We start from the raw sequence: 21860 nt of genomic DNA on the forward strand, positions 1-21860 counted from the left end.
CCCTATCTTCATAAAAGAAAGATGCAGTCAGTTATAAAGATTGAAAAATCTTAGACACTTACCAGACTTATATGTTTGTTGTAAGATGTATACATGTGAGAAGCCATCATCTCCACTGTGGTAAGTTTCTGTGGCTGAAGCAAGGAATTCAACCTATCCACAATACTAATATCCAATTCACAAAACACTGGATTTAATTTGATATGTAATTCTGCTTTCTGAGGAACTGAACTAAGTCGTGCCTGACTGCCCTAAAATAAACAAACAAATAAATAAATGAAAAAATAAATAAATGGAGTACTGATAATAACACTGGCAAAATAAGTGACAATATCAATAGTAATAATAATCCCAGTATGTACAGAGCTGTTTAAAAGTTTGCAGAGCATTTTTAAAAATATGATCATTTAATTTTTTTCATCCCAATAAAATGACAGGTGAAAGACAAGGAGTCTGATAATATTCTACATTTCAAATGAGAAAAATTAAAATTTCGTATTAAATCAAAAGTAAAACTTACCTGGGGTCCTCTATTATCAGAATGTTTATAATGAAGCTGAAGACATGTTGGGAGATGTAAATCGCTTCCTTTTTTGGATTGGAATCTTAAAAGCTAAAAATAAAAAGCAATAATATGTAAAATATTTAACAATGAATGATATTTATTCTGAAATATTTTACTCATTTTTCTAAATTATCACTGAAAAAACTGATTCTCAGATTCTTCATTATTTCATATTATAAGAAAATAACTCCAGAAACAATCTTTTCAAAAAATACAAAAGGAAGGTTGACAGTGGCCAAATGAAAAAATATAAACACATTGTCTAATTCACTAACATATCATTGAATCTAGGCATTAAACTGTGAAAGACTGCGTTTCTTTACTATACCATAAAAAAGGCAGCATAGTATGATAAAAAGAAGAGAAGGGTAGCAGTGAAAAGTCCTGAATCTGATTCCTAGCTCTGCCATTTACTCAGTGTGTAACCACAATAAAGTCACTTTGTCTTTATGAGCTTCATTAGTAAATGATAATTCTGCTACCTACTCCACATAGTAGTTATAGTGTATTGTAATTTGTAAAGTGATATATAAGCAAAGCAAATGGATTATTCTTCCTCTTCTACTAATATAGATCATAAACTTTCTACACTTTAGTAGATAATTTAAGTAGTTACTGTAGTAAAAAATATTTAATATCTAATATCCAAGCCTCTAGTGACGAACATCAAAAAAACTTAACATGGTTCTGAGATAACAGGCACAAAGTACATACCCAAATCATAATTTAAAGATTAGTGGGACTTGTCATAGCTTTTATTCTGCCTTTGAGGATTTCAGTATCTCTGCTGCAACAATGAGGAATTATAAGTTTAAATCAATACATTTAAAATTAAGTATTGTTTGGTTAATAAGGATCTTGGGTAAAGATACTTTGGATCTTGTTTTCCTAAGAAGGTTGGACAGATGAACTCTAAAGTCCCTAGTATTTCTAAATAATAAAATATGTCTAGACCAAAATTCTAAAGTAGTTTTAGCTACTTTATACATGAGTAAAATAAAAATCTATTTTTTGTCACTCAGAACCACACAATAAGGAAATTCAATGAAAAATTTCTGCAGATTCTATTATGTCCTATAAGAACTTAAATAAAAATACAATATAGCATATACATGTAACAAAAAATGTGCTATTTCTTTTATACATGTCACATCCTATATACTTCTGAAGAAAAAATGTTTATAAATTTTCAAATACTTAATTTGATTAGGAAAAAAAATTAAAATTATCATACCTCCGTGTAGTGTGTAGAAACAGTATGAGAATCAGTAGGAAACAGACACTCCAAAAGCTCCATCTGCCCTATGGACATATCTGTACTAAAATACTGAGAAGCTGATCTCTGCCTTTGTTCATAAGATATTTTGATGCCAGTACCAATAAATCTGTTGTGAAAACATAATATTTGAAAATATCCAGTTATTTGAGAATAAAAATTATGTGACTTATAACTCAGACTTGCCCTTAAGAAATGACACTGACAGGGTGGCTAGGTGGCACAGTGGATAGAGCACCAGCCCTGGAGTCAGGAGTACCTGAGTTCAAATCCAGCCTCAGACACTTAATAATTACCTAGCTGTGTGGCCTTAGGCAAGTCACTTAACTCCATTGCCTTGCAAAAAAGAAAAGAAAAAAAGAAAAAAGAAATGACACTGAATACCCACAGCATTATCATTTTTGATCCTTCATATGCCTGAGTCTCAACAGCATTTTTAAATAGTTATCTTTGTATTTTCCTTCTTACCTACTGAATTGCAAGTTCTATGATGGCTAGAATTATATAAATGTCTTATTTACTCTTAGTGGAACCCAAACAAATGTCATTAAAAAAATAAAAACTTATTAGCCAAGTCTGATAGTTTAAAACAGTTACCACTAACATTTCTGAAAATATTAAATGTAAAGATAAATGTTTATTTTTAGTAAACAATTATTTATCACAGATATATACATATACTGTACTCTTCTATCACTTTATTGATACTTATGCTGCCATATATTTTTCCAAACATTTGTAAAAAATAAGATACTTTTTGGTAGTTTCTCAAACTATGTGAATGTAGCTTAAAGAAACCAAATCAGATCTTAGTCAGTCATTTCAAACATAAATGAAATTTTAAGCTCCATTGCTACATTCTACTGCTTTTTCTTTTAATTCCTGAAATTAGACTTGAATCCCTTTAAACTAGGGAGACAGAAAAAAAAAAAGATAAAAATTATTAAAATAATGAACAAAATAAATGTTATTATTTGAGGGGAGGGAGAAAGGAAGCCAAGAGAAACTTAGTCCTTGATTCAAAATTAATGTTTTTATATATTAAATGATCAATGAATAAATGGCAAAAATAATTATTTTCTATCTTAATCTAGAGAGAGATGATCATAGTTCTTATTATACTAAGTATATTACAAATATTTACTGTAGCCTCTTCTCATGTGGATCAAGAATAAGAAACTAAGATTCTATGCATGTCCTCAAATCATTTCATATTGTGGCCAATTGCAAAGTTTTATTCCTTTTTTTATTTCTTCACTACATCTGAACCATATTTCCCATGATAGTAAGTGGTACTAATAACTATGAAATACCAGCTGGAATGGCATCAAAGCATGAAGAATGACATCTTAAAACAAGCCATAATAAAGGAGAGTGAGAAAATCTAGATCCATTCATTTTATCTGTTTCTAAAAAACCTAAATTGCTGAATCCTGACCTATATCCTTATAGAATATTGCAACATTCATTTTCCATTCATTTATACTTAAAGATTGGATTTAAAATATGAACCATAATAAATTGCAAAACTTACTTACTCAGCTCTTTTTAACCTATTATTCCTACAGTAGAAATTTTAAAATTACACATACCTAAGGTGATCATGGGAGCAAGCCTCTGCAAATACTTCTCTGAAGGATGCAAAATCATGTGCCAGAAATCTTATTGGATCAATCTTTTCTATGCAAGTAAAAAAATATAATGCCAATGGAGTCAATGGATTAAGATTCAAAGAAGTTTCAGGTGGTGATAAAGGATCAATGTGAAGTACAGAGGCTGAAAAAGTTCCCACAGCTAATCTAAAAATAAGTTCAGGCCTGGACTCATCCAGTGAAACGGATCTAGAAGGAAGAGCTGAAACACACAAATAAGTTTCAAAATTATTTACTATAACTTGATTTTTAAACAGCAATATACATCAAAATTTGTAAAACATTTACTCATGTAATAACTTAAAAAAATAAGATCTTAACAGTTTAAGTGATATCAGAAAGTATTTTTTTTAAAGAAAAACAATTCAGTTATCCATCTGTATCTCTTATTCAGGGTCCTTGATACTTCAACTATGAAAAGAATATGTTACAGGAGTAAATGTGTAAACAAGGCTTTTGCAATTTAAAAAAATTAATGAAAAAAAAGTGAGAAATTAACCAAAATTTGCTCACCAAATCTTCCTTTATGCCTTGTTTATTTCAATTAAATTTTGCAGAGAAGAAACCTGAGGTTCTCTTTCAAGGAAAGTATAAACAGTAAAACAAAATCAGATGGTTAAGACTCCTACACTGTAATAATAAAATGTAATTTATATGGTGCATATTTTCACTAAAAATATTAATATGCAATAGATATCTGTTAAGATAACATACAATTAATAGCCCAACTGCTTCATTTTCTTCCTAATTATACTGAATTGCCCAAACTAACATTCTGTATTATGATGAGAACATGAAAGCAGCAGTAATGGAAATAAATCAAAAATTTGAAAGATTTTAACAATAAGTGAAAAAAGTCACTTTTGATTTTACTTACAAGTCCTTTGTAAAGATGTCTGGTGAATCAAAGTGGATGAAAATGGAGGTACTTTGATTGGTTGTTCTTCCTTATGCTGATCAAGAAAGTCACCCCAAGTTGGCTGAAGCTATAATAGAAAAGTACAGTTGCAGAACAAAAATGCTAATTTTTGAAGAACACAGTAACAAGAACACAATAGCCAGAATAAGTTATAATTTACCACAGTGGCACTCAATGGAGATCCTGCTGGAGTATTTGTGAATGTACTAGTTAAGGAGAGATCAAGATCCATATTTGGGGGATCTCCAAGAGGAGGAAGAGATGAGAGACTATGGGACATGTCCATATCAGCCATGGAGAAGAAAACTTCTTCTTCTGGGAAAAAATATACTTTATTAATTTCATTATAAATACACATAATTTTTAAAGTAAAGTGGCACATTTTAAATGATTCCTTATGCTGAAGTTCAGAAATGTTCATTACTATTTAAAAATTAACAACTTTATATTGGGGAAATATTTCAATAAGGGAAAAAAAAATCAATAGCTCAATAGAACCAAAATTTCATCAATAGAACCAAAACTTCATCAATGGAAATACTCTTTTCAGTCGTGAAGATCAAGATTCCTCTATTTTTTCATCCAATGCAATTCATGTCAAAGACCTCCCATAAAGCTTCCATAGAGGATCCATTCAATATGCCTCAAGTCATCTGCTAGGTCTTTTAACACTATTAACAAAAAACATGTCTGATGTGCTTGACCAGGCTTTTTCTAGATCCTGCCTTTATCTGCAGGGAAGGAGTCTGAGACACAGGAATGTCAGAGAGGCCTTGTAAGGTGACCATGAATTTTCTAAGCATTGACTTTTTCAACAGACTTCTTTGCACTCACTGATACACTGCCTGTGCTTATTAGTATACAGTTAATATAGATCTGCTCTCTTATTCCCAAATTCAGTTGATAAACCCCCAAACTGCTAAAGAACATCCCTTTCCCCTAGTCTCACGTATCCAATCCCTCATTCTCAACTATCTCAATTTTAGATATATATATATATATATATATATATGCATATATATATATATATGCATATATATATATATATATATCCCATTCCCACCCATTCATTCCATTGGACTTCTAGAATTCCTATTTTTAAAAATAACTTTTTTCATTTTAAATCTTTTTTTTCTCTTTTCTTTCATCTTCTGACACTGGATACTGTATCCCTGTCATTCTTTCCAATCACAGATTTTACTGTCTCCCATATTTCCTTAACTTATTATAACTCTATTTCTTTTGTTGTTTTTTTTGTTTGGGTTTTTGCAAGGCAATACGTTTAAGTGCTTATTAATGTGCCCATGGTCACATTAAGTAAATACTAGGTGTTTGAGGCTGGATTTGAACTCAGGTCCTCAAACTGTATTATAACTCAGACTATTTCTTGCTCCCCATCACCATTTCCAAACTCTCTTGTAACTGCCACCACTTACCAATCTACCCTCTTTTTAGGTTCATGATACTCAAATTAAACACCTAATCCAAATCTTGGTGTCCTTTATCTACAAACCCCCAGGACAATCTCCTTCCCTTCTGGATAAATTTGGTGCCTCATAATAATCTCCACTCCAACTCCTGCCTTCATATATCATACTTCTTAAATGCTGATGTTCATTCAAATACCCTAAATTCCCGATCTATTCCTACATACTAAGACTGTTATCTTGCCATCAATCACAAGTGATTCCACGTCTGGATTCAAGAACTCCAAAATTCCTTTATCATTCCATCTCTCCCTTTCCCTTATAATACTAAACCTATTCTTCCTTAACACAACCTCCAAATTTCATTACTCTCTCCCTGTTTGGAGTATGCATGCTCTTCCTTTCTCAATCTCAACTTCTTAGTGAGTCAATTCAACTACATATTATTCTTTACTCCCAAACTCCTTAGCCTTTGGTCTCCTACCTTGCCAAAGCTTAATCCTGGATTCTTCCACAATCTTCCTCCTATTAGTCAGAACAGAGCTATAAGAATTCATTACCTGCTCAATAATTAAACCAAAAATCTAATCTTTTTAAATGATTTTATATCTCTGTACTTGACAAATATCAGTAATTATGAACATTAATAACAGAATGTTCTAAAATTCTTAGTTCAAATTTAAGCCTGTTAGCTTTAGTTTTAAGTGTAATTTAAAAGTAAACTTCAGGGACTATATATATGTAAAGAGCAAGAGGATAATTTACAAAACTATAAAATGCCATTTTTGTTTCCTGTGTGCCAATCCAAATCATCTGTTCTCTTCTGTGTATTTTGATCATTCAATGATCCTCTAATTTGTTTTTATTTTTGATCACTCAGATCCCTTTATTCTGCTTCTCTCCACCCCTAAATCCTGACCCAGATAACAAAAAAAAAACCCATTTAAAATAAGCATAATCAAACTTTAAAAAATTAAACATTGGGGCAGCTAGGTGGCGCAGTACATAAAGCACTGGCCCTGGAGTCAGGAGTACCTGGGTTCAAATGCGGTATCAGACACTCAATAATTACCTAGCTGCGTGGCCTTGGGCAAGCCATTTGCCTTGAAAAAACCTTAAAAAAAATTAAACATAGTGAAAACAATTCATAAGCTAAGTATCCAAAAATGTTTATCACATAGCCCACAGCTATTAGTCAGGAAGCAGATAACAACTGGGTCCTTTCATTCAGGCAATCCTTCTCTCCTCCTTAACTGAATCAATACTGCACTAAATACACCAAAGAACACAGTGACTATTCCAAACATTTTCTTCTTTCTTCAAGTCTCCTATGTTTTCTCCTCCATCATTTCTCTTGAATGACAAACTGGTATCAAAGTTGACTGAAAAAAATTGAGGTTATGTGTTAAGAGGTCATTTTCCACTTTTATTATTTCCCAAGTCATTCTCTATTATCTCTTCCACCCTAGTCTCCAAATGCTCATCTCTTTAACAAATCCCTCCATCTTCTCCAATAGATGGCCTCTCTATCTCAGCTACTAGCTCTTTTCCAGTTACTCACATGTCCTTCATCCTTTAAAAAGTAGAAAGCTAAAACAAATCAATCTCATTACCATTATTTTTTTGCCCTTCACCCCTTCTGAGTTATATAGGCAATTGTCATTCTTCAACATGGCACTCTATTTCCTATTCCATGACTTTGCAATGGTCACTTTCTATTACTGGAATGTTCTCTCTCTTCACATCCACCTGATTCTGCAGAATTAATTTCTTTTTTCCCCTCACCAGGCAGTGACTTTCCCTGTTATATTCAACCCAATCTGTAGATCTTTTCTATGTATACACTATTTCATATTCCTATTGTTGAGGGTAGAAGTTTTACATTTATTTTGTATCCCCAGCACTTAGCACAATATGTGGCACAAAGCAAGTGCTTAATAAACCATTGATTGATAATCCACTTGTTAACACTTTCTCTAATTTCCCTACTCCTATCTTCTAAACATATATTTTCCTTTTTTTTTGCTTGGTTGGGTCTTCCTAACATTGGCCAATGTAAAAGTATATATTGAACCAAAGGTCTAGTCCAAAAACTGACAGGCATACAAGCTTTGACCTGTTGCATTTTTCCAATCTGGGTCAATTCAGCTCTTTTTAAACAATCTGGTTGCTTCCAAACCTGAAGGTGCAACATATTGGTGATTTCAGAACACTCAAACTGCTTTATCACTACTACAGCTTAGAGCTCTCAAACTCAAATGATTTTACAACCTTACCCTCCCGAGGTTTACCAGAAACAGGGACAACAGGTGTAAGCCACAACATCCAACTGATCATATATTTTCATGAGATTCCTCCCATTACTTCTTGAACATAGTAATAGTAACTGGTAATATGATGCTGCCTTCTTAAAACCAATACCTGCCCCTCTATTGTACATAGATTGAAAGAAAATTTGATTCTGAGACTATGTCATTTAACTCATTGCCAAAAGAGACGCAAAGTATCAATATTTCACTATTTTGCTACAATGGAATCATGATTTCATGAATAGGGGCTTTTTTCTCCATTAAATTAGGTCGGGATCTAACATATTTTTTTCATTTTTCATGACTTGATGTTCTAGCAGAGCAAGTAGGTGGCACAGTGAATTTAAAGCCAGGCCTGTAAAAGACCTGAATTCAAATCCAGTCACAAACTTTGGCAAGTAACTTAGTCCTCATCTGTAAAATGAGCTAGATCTTTAACACCTAAACCCCACAAGGAGTCCCAAAGGTCTAACACAATTTAAACAAAAGAACAAGAGATCTTTCGTTGTCCTCATTGTCCTATTCCCATACTTTTAAAATAAAGAATAAACTCAATATACATGTAGGCCACAAATTATAAAAATGAGAAAATAAACAGGTGGAGTTATTGTCCTCATGATCCCTTCTGGGGGATTTTTCTACTCTTAGAATCTTCCAAACATTAAAATATCTTATAAAAACAAAATATTAATTTTTTTCATGACTATATTGTTGTCCATTTTTCATATTCAGAAATGAGTAACATCACAACTGAGTCTCATGTCTTGACTTGCTCATGAATTGCATTTATGTAAGGATGGGTTGCACAAATCGTCACTCTTTCAGAGAGTCATTTAAATTCAGTGGCAGGACAAAGATGAAAACAACTGTTGGTGGTCCAAAATAACTTAGCATCTCTGATGTCTCACACCAAGCTCTAAGAGCTCCACAGCACTTACTTCAACCATCTTCATCGGCATACTCACAACTGTTCTCATCTTCCCATTCTGCCACAAGTCTTCATAAGCTTAGTTTAGGCATTGCCCTGAATCTCCAATAGTTTTAAAGCCTCCCAGCTATCCTCAACCTAGTTTAGCCCATCTTCCAAGATGATTTTATGAAGGTGTAGCCACTGATAGTGTATTAAAAAACTGACAAATGGGGGTGGCTAGGTGGCATAGTGGATAAAGCACCGGCCTTGGGGTCAGGAGTACCTGGGTTCAAATCCGGTCTCAGACACTTAATAATTACCTAGCTATGTGGCCTTGAGCAAGCCACTTAACCCCATTGCCTTGCAAAAACCTAAAAAAAAAAAAATCTGACAAATGATCCAATTATTTACTGCCCTTTGGTCAGCTCTACATATGAATCCTGTTGACATAATAATAATGTTTGTCTTTCATTTTAGAAGAAGACCATGACAACAGGGAGGACGTGATGTCATTGAGTGAAGGGTGGCTAGGTAGCGTAGTGGATAAAGCACCAGCCTTGTGGTCAAGAGTACCTGGGTTCAAATCTGGTCTCAGACACTTAATAATTACCTAGCTGTGTGTCCTTGGGCAAGACACTTAACCCCATTTGCCTTGCAAAAACCTAAAAAAAAAAAATCTGACAAATGATCCATTTTTCCAATTATTTACTGCCCTTTGGTCAGCTCTACATATGAATCCTGTTGACATAATAATGTTTGTCTTTCATTTTAGAAGAAGACCATGACAACAGGGAGGACGTGATGTCATTGAGTGAGGGGATGCTGTACTAAGTCACTAGCCTCACTTTCTCCTCCAGAACCATCTGGGTCCAGTGGCCAGATAAGAATCAGGACAACTGAGATGACCCTGAATGCAAGGCAATCAGGGTTAAGTGACTTGTCCAAGGTCATACAGCTAGTAAATGTCAGAAGTTGGATTCAAACTCCTATCCTCCTGATTTCAAGGTCAGTGCTCTATCCAGTGCACCACCCAGATATGATATGGCTTAATTGCATCTCATGTCAAGCTTTCTGCAGATTTGGATTTTTTTTCCTTTTCCTGAATTTTCCTTAATTTTATTTTTGTTTTTTTTAAACTGTGAACTTAAATTTCAACAATCAACATTTCCATAAAGATAGATTTTTTGTGAAATAGTGAATTACTGTAATACAGTTCTCTTAAAAATATGTATTATATTTAACACCAAAGTATCAACAATACTCTATTTGTTCATGTTCCCTTCTATACTAGTTTCTATGAATTCAAATGCTTCATTAACATTTTTTTCTTCTTGGTATCATTATCACTGCTTCCTCACTGTGAACTGCCCAAAATTAGTAAACTTTTTGTAGAAAATGTATGTCAGTATTTTTTATTTTTCTTTTTTCCCCAATTCTCAACATTGATGATTGTCAAAATTATTGAGATTGAAACTACTGAATCGTTCAAAAATCTTTAAATCTAATTATTCTTTCTTCCAAATTAATAGATTTTAACATCTGAACTTACACAAAGCAGCTGATTCTGAGCCACATCTGTTTCATATTTGCTAAAATATATTTAATTTAATTTTGTGATTTTGTTTAGCACTTTTCTTGATACTTCTCTTAAAGAAAATATCTGTGATTTAAGAGCATAAATCTTCTGAATAGTTTACAAGTCTTTAGTCCCTCTCAATTCTTAAATCAAAACCATATTTTCCCACACATTTCTTATCAAGCTTATAACTGGTTCTACCCATTTTAGTAACTAGATATTTCCTCATCATGTAATCTTAGTACAAGAAAAAAGGCTTTTCAGACTCCCACACTGAAGCTTCTCTATTTTGATTAGTGGTTATCTCAGAAGTCTATGACATCTAGGCGGGGGCTCCATCCCTGCTTCACTTCACACTCTAGTCCTTATATGATGCTATACACATTTCTTCCACCCCACCTCCCTTCCTTCCCTGCTCTCTTTTCAGTTCTAGAGCCTTAATTCACTTGTGTACCATAGCTCCAGTGACACCCCTTAACATTTCCAAAATATCTTTCTATGGACCACCATTCTGTTTCAGAATATTAGTACTGTTGCCCCATTAGATTATAAGCTACCTATTAAAGGTAAGGACTACTTTTGTATTTGTATCATTAGCATTAGTACAGTGTTTAATAAAAGATTCTTCATTCATTCAAGTTAGCAATTATCAAAATATATTATTAACTTGGTTTGAAGGATCTCACCAAATTTTTCATAAAATTTCACTCTCACTTCACCCATTATGCTCATAGTAATAATCTTTTCTTTTCTTTCTTTCTTTCTTTCTTTTTTTTTTTTAACATTTCATCAGAGGGGCAGCCAGGTGGCACAGTAGATAAAGCACCAGTCCTGGAGTCAGGAGTACCTGAGGTCAAATCCAACCTCAGACACTTAATTATTTAGCTGTGTGGCCTTGGACAAGCCACTTAACCTCATTGCCTTGCCAAAAAAAAAAACACTACATTTCATCAGAAACACAAGATAATAGGTTATTGAATGAAATGATGTTTCTCACTGTCTTTGAACCCATAACCCACCCACCTCTTTTGTTGACTTTTCTCAGGAGAAACTTTGAATTAGTTTTCCATTTAGCAAGAACTTCTTTTTATCTTTTGGTTTTATTTACAATGAGAATTATCGTTATTAATGTGTTTAGGTTCTTCTAACAGTCTTTAATTTGTTGAGAACTGAACAAAAATAATCAATGCAAGTACCAATCGTTAAATTTCATGATAATGGATTTGATACAGAACAGGTATTGACAGACTTCAAAAGAGTCTATGATAGATTTCAGAACATCTTGGAATTTTTTAATATTTTGAGAACTATATTTCAATATTATATGGTTTCCCATGCAAACCATGCATTTTATGAATTTAAAAACATTATTTTAAAAAGGGGTTCATAGTCTCCACCAGATGCTAGAGGTGTCCAGGACACAAAAAAATATATTAGGAGCCCCTGATCTAGAGAGGCTGGAATTTGTACATGGAACTCTTACCTCCTTTGCTGTCATTTCACAATCATCATAACAAAAGCAGAGAGGAACAAATATGGGACTCAGAATCATTTTTAAGTTCTCTGTGTTTCAAGAGACATGCATGGGCAAAGAATGCATCATGCTGTGACCAACCTAAGAAATGATGCTTATACAGATGACCAGGACCATGACAGAGCATTTCTTTAAAAAAAAGCAGAATTTTCCATAGTTTTCCTTCTTTTAGTAAAGCATCTGAAAATTCACCTCCACACAATAATGATCCATTAGAAGCAAGATTAATGAAGTCATATATCATCATGACCAGAAGAATATTCATGACAAAGGATTTTTTTAATATCAAGGACAATCTTGCATCACTGAAAGTGCTACAGAATTCCCCCCAATGTAATCCAAACCAAAGACATCTTCCTATTAAATTCTGCTGCCAAGTTAATCATCTAACTTCAGTGTCTATCCATAACATAAGCAAAAATGAACTGATTTCTGCCACTCATTCCACTCAATGTCAAAATCTTAACCATCAAATTATTATTCCATCCTTTCAAGTGTTCCTCTGTGGAACATTATGCTGATTTCTGAATTGTCCTAAATATTGAGGAAATATTTTAATAATCCAGAGCCAAAATAATTGGTGCAATATTATCCAAAGATATGAGAATCTCACATGCCACACAGAGAATCTATACTATAGACTAGGTATAAGATATCATTAATCACAAGAGAAAAACAAGGTATATGTGGTCCAGTTTTATGCTTGACTTAAACAGAAAAATCTCCAAATAAAACTACAGCTATGGTTGGATGAAATCAAAGAATCTTAAATAAGATTAACATGGGATGGTATCTTACTGAAGCTGAGCCATTATCCAACAGTAAGGAAAAAATTTCCTTTATGTGAAAATAAATCTTCCCAAAATCTAATTTCTCTCAACTTCACATGACATCCTACCTAGTTTGGACTCTCATTATCTCTTGCCTGGAATTCCACAAAAGCTTCCTAATTTGCCTTTGAACTTGCATTTTTCATCCTCCTTTAACAATTCCTAATGTAACAACCAAAATAGAATTTCTAAAGAACAGGTTTAATCATATTACTGCCTTGTTCAAAGATCTTCAGTGATTCATTGCTGCCTCAAAGAAAACTCCTAACCCATTAGCTGGGCTTTAAGATCCTCTGCAATCTGGTTCTTATCTTCCTGTCTTATTTCACATTTCTATTCTTATTCGCTATATATTCCAGAAAAACTTAGACCATCAACTATTCCTTGAACTCAATATTTCAACTTCTCTCAACTATTTGAAAAAGCTGTAAGACATCCTTTAAATATATTCCTTCTACATCTCTAGCTTTCAGAATGCTTCTCTTCAATCAGTTAAAATGTATTCTATTAAGTATTTATTATATCAAAGTCACCATTCTAGCCACTAGGGATAGAAAAGACCAAAATAAAATAGTTACAGCCCTTAAGGAGCTTAAATTCTATTGAAGGAAAATTAACAGGCACACATAAACACTATGCAAAATAAATTAAAGATAATTTAGGTGGAGAAGCTATGGGAGCAATGGAGAAAGGAAAAACCAGGGAGCATTAGCAAAATTGAGGAAAGAAACCATGGAGGATAACCAGTTAAAAAAAGGTACAGGGATAGAATGTAGTGTCAGCAGTGTTGAACTCCAAAAAATTCAATTTGGCTGGACTAAAAATGTGGAAAATAATGAATAATAAAGCCAAATGGAGCCAAATGAATCAGGAAGAAAATAGGAGATATTGGAGTTTAATGAGGAAGTCAATAGAAAGGTCAGACTTAATCTTTAAGAAAACTACTTTGGCAAATATGTGAATGATGGCTAGGAATGAAAAAAGACTTAAGATATGGAGACCAATTAAAAGATTATTTCAATAGTCCAGGAAAGTACTAAATAAAGTGTGAACTAGAATGGCAGATTTGTGATCAGAAAGAAAAAAGATGAGAGGGATGACGAAGATGTAGAATCAACAAGATCTGATAACTAATAAGATATGTCAGGGGAGAAGGGGTCAAGAATGACTGCAAGATTGGGAATTTGGGTAACTAGAAAAAGGGTGGGTAATCTTAACAGAAATAGGGAGACTGAAGACTCAACTGAGTCTCCATTCATCTTCTGATCTACTAACTGCTACTATTCATCCAGAGCACTTTGTCTTACCTTTTCTGTTCCTCCCACTCCCTATCTTGTATTATACTTATTTGTGTATAAGCTCCATCCCAACAAAAAAAAGCATTCTTAAAGAAAATACTTTTATTTTTATCTTTGTATTATCAGTAACTTGCACAATCGTAATAATAAATGTAAACTATTACAATATGCAATCTTATAGTCAACTTGTCTTTTATGCTACATAATTTAGGCAAGCAAGAGTTCCTGTTTTAAATTCCATCCCTGAATTAAAAATATAAAGACAATTATAACAATTTAAAATGATTTACAAATAATATTTCTGCGTTTCAAAATTGTAACAAAAAATATATATTACTCTTACAATTAATTACTAATATTACTCATTTTAAGTTCTCATGCACAATACAGATTTTCCAGGGCATCAGTCTATTTTGTTCTCATGCACTATTGATGACTAAAATTCCAAATTCTTGCTTTGTGTCTCTTTTTAAAAAATGAAAATATTTTGTCCTTATGCTGATATCAACTGGTTTATAATATAAATTTCTATTTGGGAGGAAACAGTTTATATTGTATTAACAGCTAGGTCAAAATAATGCACAAGACATTTTATCATCTTTATTTTATGACAATGATATTTAAGGGCTGTTTTATTTTAATATTAAAAGAGATGAGAACATAAAAGCAATACTCAAATGACTGAAATGTTGTCAGATGGAAAAGGAATAAGACCTATATGAATGTTATACATCAACTGTCAGAATAAGACTAAAAAGTAGGAATTACAGAAAAGTAAACTTCAAATCAAGATAAAAACATAATTTCTAATATTTAGAAAATGTCCAGAAATAAAATCAACTTCCTTGAGAGGCAACAAATTTCTGATTGCTGCAATTCCTTTAAAAGAAGCTTAATGACTTCATCAAATGTGCCAGAGATTAAAATATGGAGGAAGTATTAGACTATATAAATAAACTGTGAAATTCTGATTCTATAAATTTTTATTGATAATAATATAAATAAATGATAATGTCCAAAAATAGTATGAACTTCCTTGAGAGGCAGCAAATTTCTCATCATTATAGAACTTCAAGAAGAAGCTTAATGACTTCATCAGAAACATATATTCATATAAGGAGGAAATCTTAAGATTATATGACTTCTTTGGTCCCTTCCAAAAGTGAAATTCTTAATTCTCTGAAATAAAATTTTTATTGATATATGCTGCTTGTAGAATGTCATGTCTTCATGTGTACATGTCATATCTACATGTCATAATAGTAAACTGTCACTTTCTTTTTTTTTAATTAGATTTTTTTTTCAAGGCAATGGGGTTATTAAGTGGCTTGCCCAAGGCCACACAGCTAGGTAATTATTAAGTGTCTGAGTTCGGATTTGAACCCAGGTATAAATCCTTCAGAAGTAGAATGGAACTGAAGGAAGCTGCTGACTTTACAAGAAGTCAAGACACAATACTTCAAAACCAAAAGAATGAAAAATTAGAAGAAAATGTGAAACATCTCACTGAAAAAGCAATTAATCTGGAAAACAGATTCAGGAAAAATAATTTAAACATTATTGGGACACCTGAAAGTCATGAGCAGGAAAAGAGCCTTGACATAATGTTTTTAAAATTCCCATAGGAAAACAGCCTAGATATCCTAGAAGCAGAGGGCAAAATAGAAATGGAGAGAATCCACTAATCTCCCCCGGAAAGAGATTCAAGAAAAACCAACCTCCAGGAATATTATAGCCAAGTTCCAGAACTCCTAAGTCAAAGAGAAAATATTACAAGCAGCCAGAAGGACACAGTTCAAATATCATGGAGCTGCAGTCAGGATCACACAGGACTTAGCAGCAACTACATTAAAGGCTTGTAGAGCTTGGAATATAATATTCCAGAAGGCAAAAGAACTCAGAATGCAACCAAGAATCAACTACCCAGCAAAACTGAACGTCCTCTTCCAGAGAAAAAGATAGACTTTCAATGAATCAGGGGAATTTCAAATGTTCCTTTTGGAATGGCCAGAGCTGAACAGAAAGTCTGATCTTCAAATACAGGACTCAGGTGAAGCATAGAGAGTGGAGGAGAAGGGAAAAATATAAGGGACTTAATGATAATGAACTAATGTATTCCTCCATAGAAAAATGATACTTAGAATACCCATATGAACCTTCTCATTTAATAGAGCAGGTAGAAGGAGCTTTTATAAATGAAGCACAGGAGAGCTGAATTTGAAGATATAACACAGTGTAAAAATGGAGTCAATGGCTAAAAGAGAAATGTAATGAGAATAAGAGAAAGGAGAGGTTGAATAGACTAAGATATTTCATATAATTTTTTTTTTTATTACAACAAGCTATTGCAATGACATGGAAGGGGGGAAGGCAAGGGGGAATGAGGGAACCTTTGCTCTCATCAGAGGTGGCTAGAAGAGGGAAACAACATATATACTCAATCAGGTATAGACATCTAGAGTAACAAGGAGAGAGAGAGGGGCTGCTAGGTGGCGTAGTGGATAAAGCACTGGCCCTGGAGTCAGGAGTACCTGGGTTCAAATCTGGTCTCAGACACTTAATAATTACCTAGCTGTGTGGCCTTGGGCAAACCACTTAACCCTGTTTGCCTTGCAAAAACCTAAAAAAAAAAAAAAAAAAGGAGAGGGGGGACAGGGGGAAGGGGTGGGGATGTGAGTGATGGAGGAGAGGGTGGATCATGAGGGAGAGTGGTTAGATATAACACATTTTCTTTTTTACTTCTTGCAAGGGGCTGGGACTGGATGACCTGTCGGGAACCAAAGGGCCAGGTGGATGCTGGGCCTAAGGAGTGGTATGTGGGCTTGGGGTCCCTTGACCCCAGGGTCAGGGATCTGTCTGCTGCATCATTCAGTTACCCTACAGTACATTTAAGAAGAGGGACAGAGTGAAAGGAGAGAGAAAATATAGTATATGGTAGTGGGGAAGTACGAACGGAGGGAGCTGTGATCAGCAATGGCAACAGTAGAAAAATATGGAAGCAGCTTTTATGATGGACTGATCCTAAAGAATGTGATCCACCCAAGACAGGGCTGGTGGTGTTGAAACACAGACTGAAGCACATTCATTATCATTATCATTATTATTATTACTATTTGGGGGGGTTGCGGGCAGATGGGGTTGGGTAGCTTACCCAGGGCCGCACAGCTGGGTGACTGCTGGTTGGTTGTCTGGGGCCAAATTTGAGCTCGGGTGCTCCTAACTCCAGGCCCAGTGCTCCATCCCATGTAGCTGCCCCTATTTTTATTTTAATTTTAATTTTTTCCTCTTTCCTTTACTTTATTGCTCATGAAGATCTATAATTTGGGGGGGGAAGGGGGTATTATATTTACTCTTAAACAAAAATATTTCAGTAATGTATAAAAAATATCATTTGTACAAAAATAAAATAAATATAACAAAAATTAAATTAAAAATACACTTGCCTTATAGAGTTCATAATCTCTAGCAACACAACATCGTATCAAATTTCAAGTGAAATCATTCTGAGGTGCTCACCTCGGCTAGATGGTGTTCTAGCTGACTCTGTTTCATAAAAACTCTGCTCGGATGATGCACCCACTGAAAGGGATTCTCTTCGTAAGCACCGATTCAATTCCAATTGAATCCGATATTCATCCTCCTGCTGCATTGGACGATTTTTCCTATCTTTAGTGGGTAACACAATTTTACCAGAATTTTCTGTATATACACAAAAAAGGAAATTATCATTAATAAACATTTGGAGTAATTTAATCAAGGGTCTCTCCCATTTTCATCTCCGCTATGAACTATTCAACCAACACAAATAATAACTTTTCTGAGCATAAGTATAAATCTTATATTCATTTTTATATTAAATAATATTAAATCCAAAACTAAGAAATAAATCTAAGTATTAAGGTGATTAAATGTGAAAATCTATAAATGCTATTTCTAAAATTGTTTAAGCACTCCAGGTCAATGAATTACAATAAACATGTAAGAGATTATCCAAAGAATTTAATAGAAATTAATATATTAATACATGTACATTACAACCATATTAATAATAGCTATTTCTATTCAAAGTCACAACAAAATTTTAATATTCAGGGTCTCATGTTCAGTTTTTCTTATCAACAATGCTTCATTTACTTGCCTGGTCCAGCTACAGCAGCCAACAGGTCCAAAATCAGATGAACTTGTCTTGGCGACAGGAATAAGTGTATTGAATCTACATGTCCATCAACATCCAACTTGAGGGAAAAAAAAGATAAGGCAAAACTATTCAGAAACATTAGGCACAAACTTCTAGTTACAAGTATATATGCAAAATAACTTTCTAATTTAGAATCAACAAAAACTTAAGAGGTGCTGAATTACAAACAGCACAGTCAGTTTTCCAATCCAGTAAAAGTCTTTTAATATTGACAGGCAAAACCAATCACATTCCACAAAATATTATCCCCTTATGTCATTTTATTTTTTTTACCTAATCCAAAATTTAATTTTCAAAGTTCTCTTTATTGTTTCTCTGTATCTTTTATTCTGTAAATATTTTTTCCTATTTCCATTATCTTCATTACCAATCCATTCCTTCAAAATCTACCAAGTTCCTCTTAGACTGGTATGTATTATACTATTTTTTTTTCTCAAGTACATTTAATTATTTTTTTTTTTTTTAGATTTTTCAAGGTAATGGGGTTAAGTGGCTTGCCCAAGGCCACACAAGCTAGGTAATTTCTCAAGTACATTTAAGAACAATTTTTAACAGTTATCATTTTTTCTAAGTTTTAAGTTCAAAATGCTATTCCTCTCTCTTCTTCACTTCAAAGAGATAATAAGCAATCTGATATAGGATATACTTGCACTCTCATGTAAAAGACTTCTATATTCATCATTTGTAAGAAAATTTTAAAAAAAGGAAAGTAGGGAAGGAGAGAAAAACAGCATGCTTTGGTCTGTATTCAGATACATCTGTTCTTTCTTTGGAGGAAGATAATGTTCCTTATCAAGAGTCTTTTAGGATTGTCTAAGAATCATTGTTTTGCTGATATTAATTAACTTAATCATATTTTTCATCCTATAATATTGCTGTTTCTGTGAAAAATGTCCTCCCAGTTCTGTTCACATCAGTTATATAAAGTTCGTATAAGTCTTGCCAAGTTTATCTGAAATTAATTCTATTACAATCATAAATCACAATTTGTTCAGCCATTCCCCAATTGATTGGCATGCATCCAATTCTTTGATACTGCAAAAAGAGTGTGTGTGCATACATACATGTACATGTATATGCACATATATACATACTCATACATATTCACATATTATATGTATGTATTTCTGTGTTTATTTAGAAAGAGGTTCTATTACCTTTTTTTAAATTTCTTGAGATACAGATCGAATAGTGGTATTGTTATATCAAAGGGTATGCACAGCTGTATTAGCCCTTGGAGCATAGTTTCAAATTACTCTCCAGAATGCTTAGTTCAGTTCACAAATCCACCAACAGATTATTTGTAACCCAGTTTCCCACATTCCCTCCAAGATTTATCATTTTCCTTATCTGTCATATTAGTCAAACTAATGGGTATAATGAATGGTACTTCAAAGTTGCTTTAATTGTATTTCTGTACTAACAGTGAATGAGAGTAATTTTTTCATATGACTATAGATAGCTTTGATTTCTTTGTTTGAAAACTGTCCATTCATTTCCTTCGATTATTTTGAGGAATGGCTTATATTCTTATAAATTTGATTCGATTCTCTATATATAAGAAATAAGGCCTTTATAAGAGATACCTGATGTAAAAATTTTTTCCCAATTTCCTAATTTCCTTCTAATTTTGGTTGTACTGATTTTGTTATATAAAAATATTTTAAATTTATACTGTCATAATTATCTATTTCTTCTTTGGTCCAAACTTCCTCATTCGGCCATAGACCTAACAGATAAATTATTACATGTTTTTCTAATTAGCTTATGGTAGCCCTTATGTCTAAATTATGTAGCTACTTTGATCTCAATTTGTTATATATGAGATATGTTGTTATGTGCCTAATTTATGCCATACTAATTTCTAGTTTTCTAAACAGTTTTTGTCAAATGAATTTTATCCCCAAAAGTTTGGATCTTTCAGTTTATCAAATACTAATTTACCTATGATCATTTACTACAATGTATTTGTGTATCTAAGCTAATTCATTGATAATCACTTCATTTTTAAGTCAGTATCAGATTGTTTTGAAGATTAATGCTTTATAATACAATTTGGGGAGCACCTAGGTAGTATAGTGGATAGAACATGGGCCCTGGAGACAGGAGGATCTGAGTTCAAATGCAACCTCAGACATTTAATACTTACTTAGCTGCGTAACCTTGGGCAAGTCACATAATCCTATGCCATGCAATAACTTTAAAAAAAAAAAAGGAAGGGGGCAGCTGGGTGGTGCAGTGGATAGAGCACCAATCTTGGAGTCAGGAGGACCTGAGTTCAAATCCTGCCTCAGACACTTAATAATTACCTGGCTGTGTGACCTTGAGCAAGTCACTTAACACCATTGCCTTTTCTTATTGTAGCCAATATTTCTAGCACAATATTGAATAATAGTGGTGATAATGGGTATCCTTGCTTCATCCCTGTTCAAAGTGGGGAAGCTTCTAGTTTATCCCTTTTACAGATACAGAAGCTGATAGCTTTAGATGGATATTACTTATTTTAAGAAAAGCTGCCTTTAATTACTGTGTTATCTGGTGTTTTTAATAGTAATGAGTGCTGTATTTTGTCAAGCTTTTTCTATATCTATTGAAAGAATCATATGATTTCTGTTGGTTTTGTTACTGACATGGTCAATTATGCTGATAATTTTCCTAATATTGAAATAGTAATGCATTCTGAGTATTAATTCCATCTGTTCTCAATGTATGATCTTGGTGCTACCCTGCAGTACTTGCTAGTATATTACATAAAATTTTTTGCTCAATATTCATTAGGGAAATTGGTCTATAGCTTTCTTTCTCTATTTTCACTCTTACTAGCTTAAGTAGTGTACCATGTCTGTGTCATAAAAGGAATTTAGTAGGACACATTCACTTATTTTTCTAAATAGTGTATTTAATGTTAGGATTAACTATTCTTTAAATGTCTGCTAAGATTTGCTTGTGAATCCAAATGGCCCTGGGAATTTTTACTCAGGGAATTCACAGATTTAATTTATTTTTCTAAGAAGGAGGCTATTTCAGTATTCTATTTCCTCTTCTGGTAATGGGTAATACATATTTTTTGTAAATATTCATCCATCAAACCGATTAGATGATTTCAATTACATTAAATTAAAAAGCTTTTGCACAGATAAAACCAATGTAACCAAGATCAAAAGAAATGTAGTAAATTGAGAAACAATCTTTACAACTAATGATTCTGACAAAGGACTCAATTCTAAAATATACAGAGAACTGAGTCATATTTTTAAAACAAGAAGTCATTCCCCAATTGACAAATGGCCAAAGGATATGCAAAGGCAATTTACAGATGAGGAGATCAAAGCAATCCATAGTCATATGAAAAAATGCTCTAAATCA

The 21860-nt window shown here is 33.2% G+C and overlaps 1 protein-coding gene across 6 annotated transcripts in view; it reads right to left on the reverse strand.

Annotated features, from left to right (window-relative positions):
* ATG2B (autophagy related 2B) overlaps positions 1-21860 on the reverse strand; it is a 154106-nt gene that overhangs the window by 84773 nt on the left and 47473 nt on the right. For 3 of the 6 annotated variants that reach the window (XM_074213025.1, XM_074213028.1, XM_074213027.1), the window contains 8 exons: positions 18435-18531; positions 17813-17995; positions 4573-4727; positions 4371-4479; positions 3434-3695; positions 1800-1950; positions 521-613; positions 63-251 (listed from right to left, as the gene is read on the reverse strand). In XM_074213025.1, the coding sequence (XP_074069126.1) occupies positions 63-251; positions 521-613; positions 1800-1950; positions 3434-3695; positions 4371-4479; positions 4573-4727; positions 17813-17995; positions 18435-18531 (1239 nt within the window). Of the gene's footprint in view, positions 1-62; positions 252-520; positions 614-1799; positions 1951-3433; positions 3696-4370; positions 4480-4572; positions 4728-17447; positions 17611-17812; positions 17996-18434; positions 18532-21860 lie in introns of those variants that run through there. The other 3 variants (XM_074213030.1, XM_074213029.1, XM_074213026.1) reach the window with 3 other exon arrangements.

Source organism: Macrotis lagotis, chromosome 1, assembly GCF_037893015.1.
Source record: "Macrotis lagotis isolate mMagLag1 chromosome 1, bilby.v1.9.chrom.fasta, whole genome shotgun sequence".
Taxonomy (NCBI): Eukaryota; Metazoa; Chordata; class Mammalia; order Peramelemorphia; family Peramelidae; genus Macrotis; species Macrotis lagotis.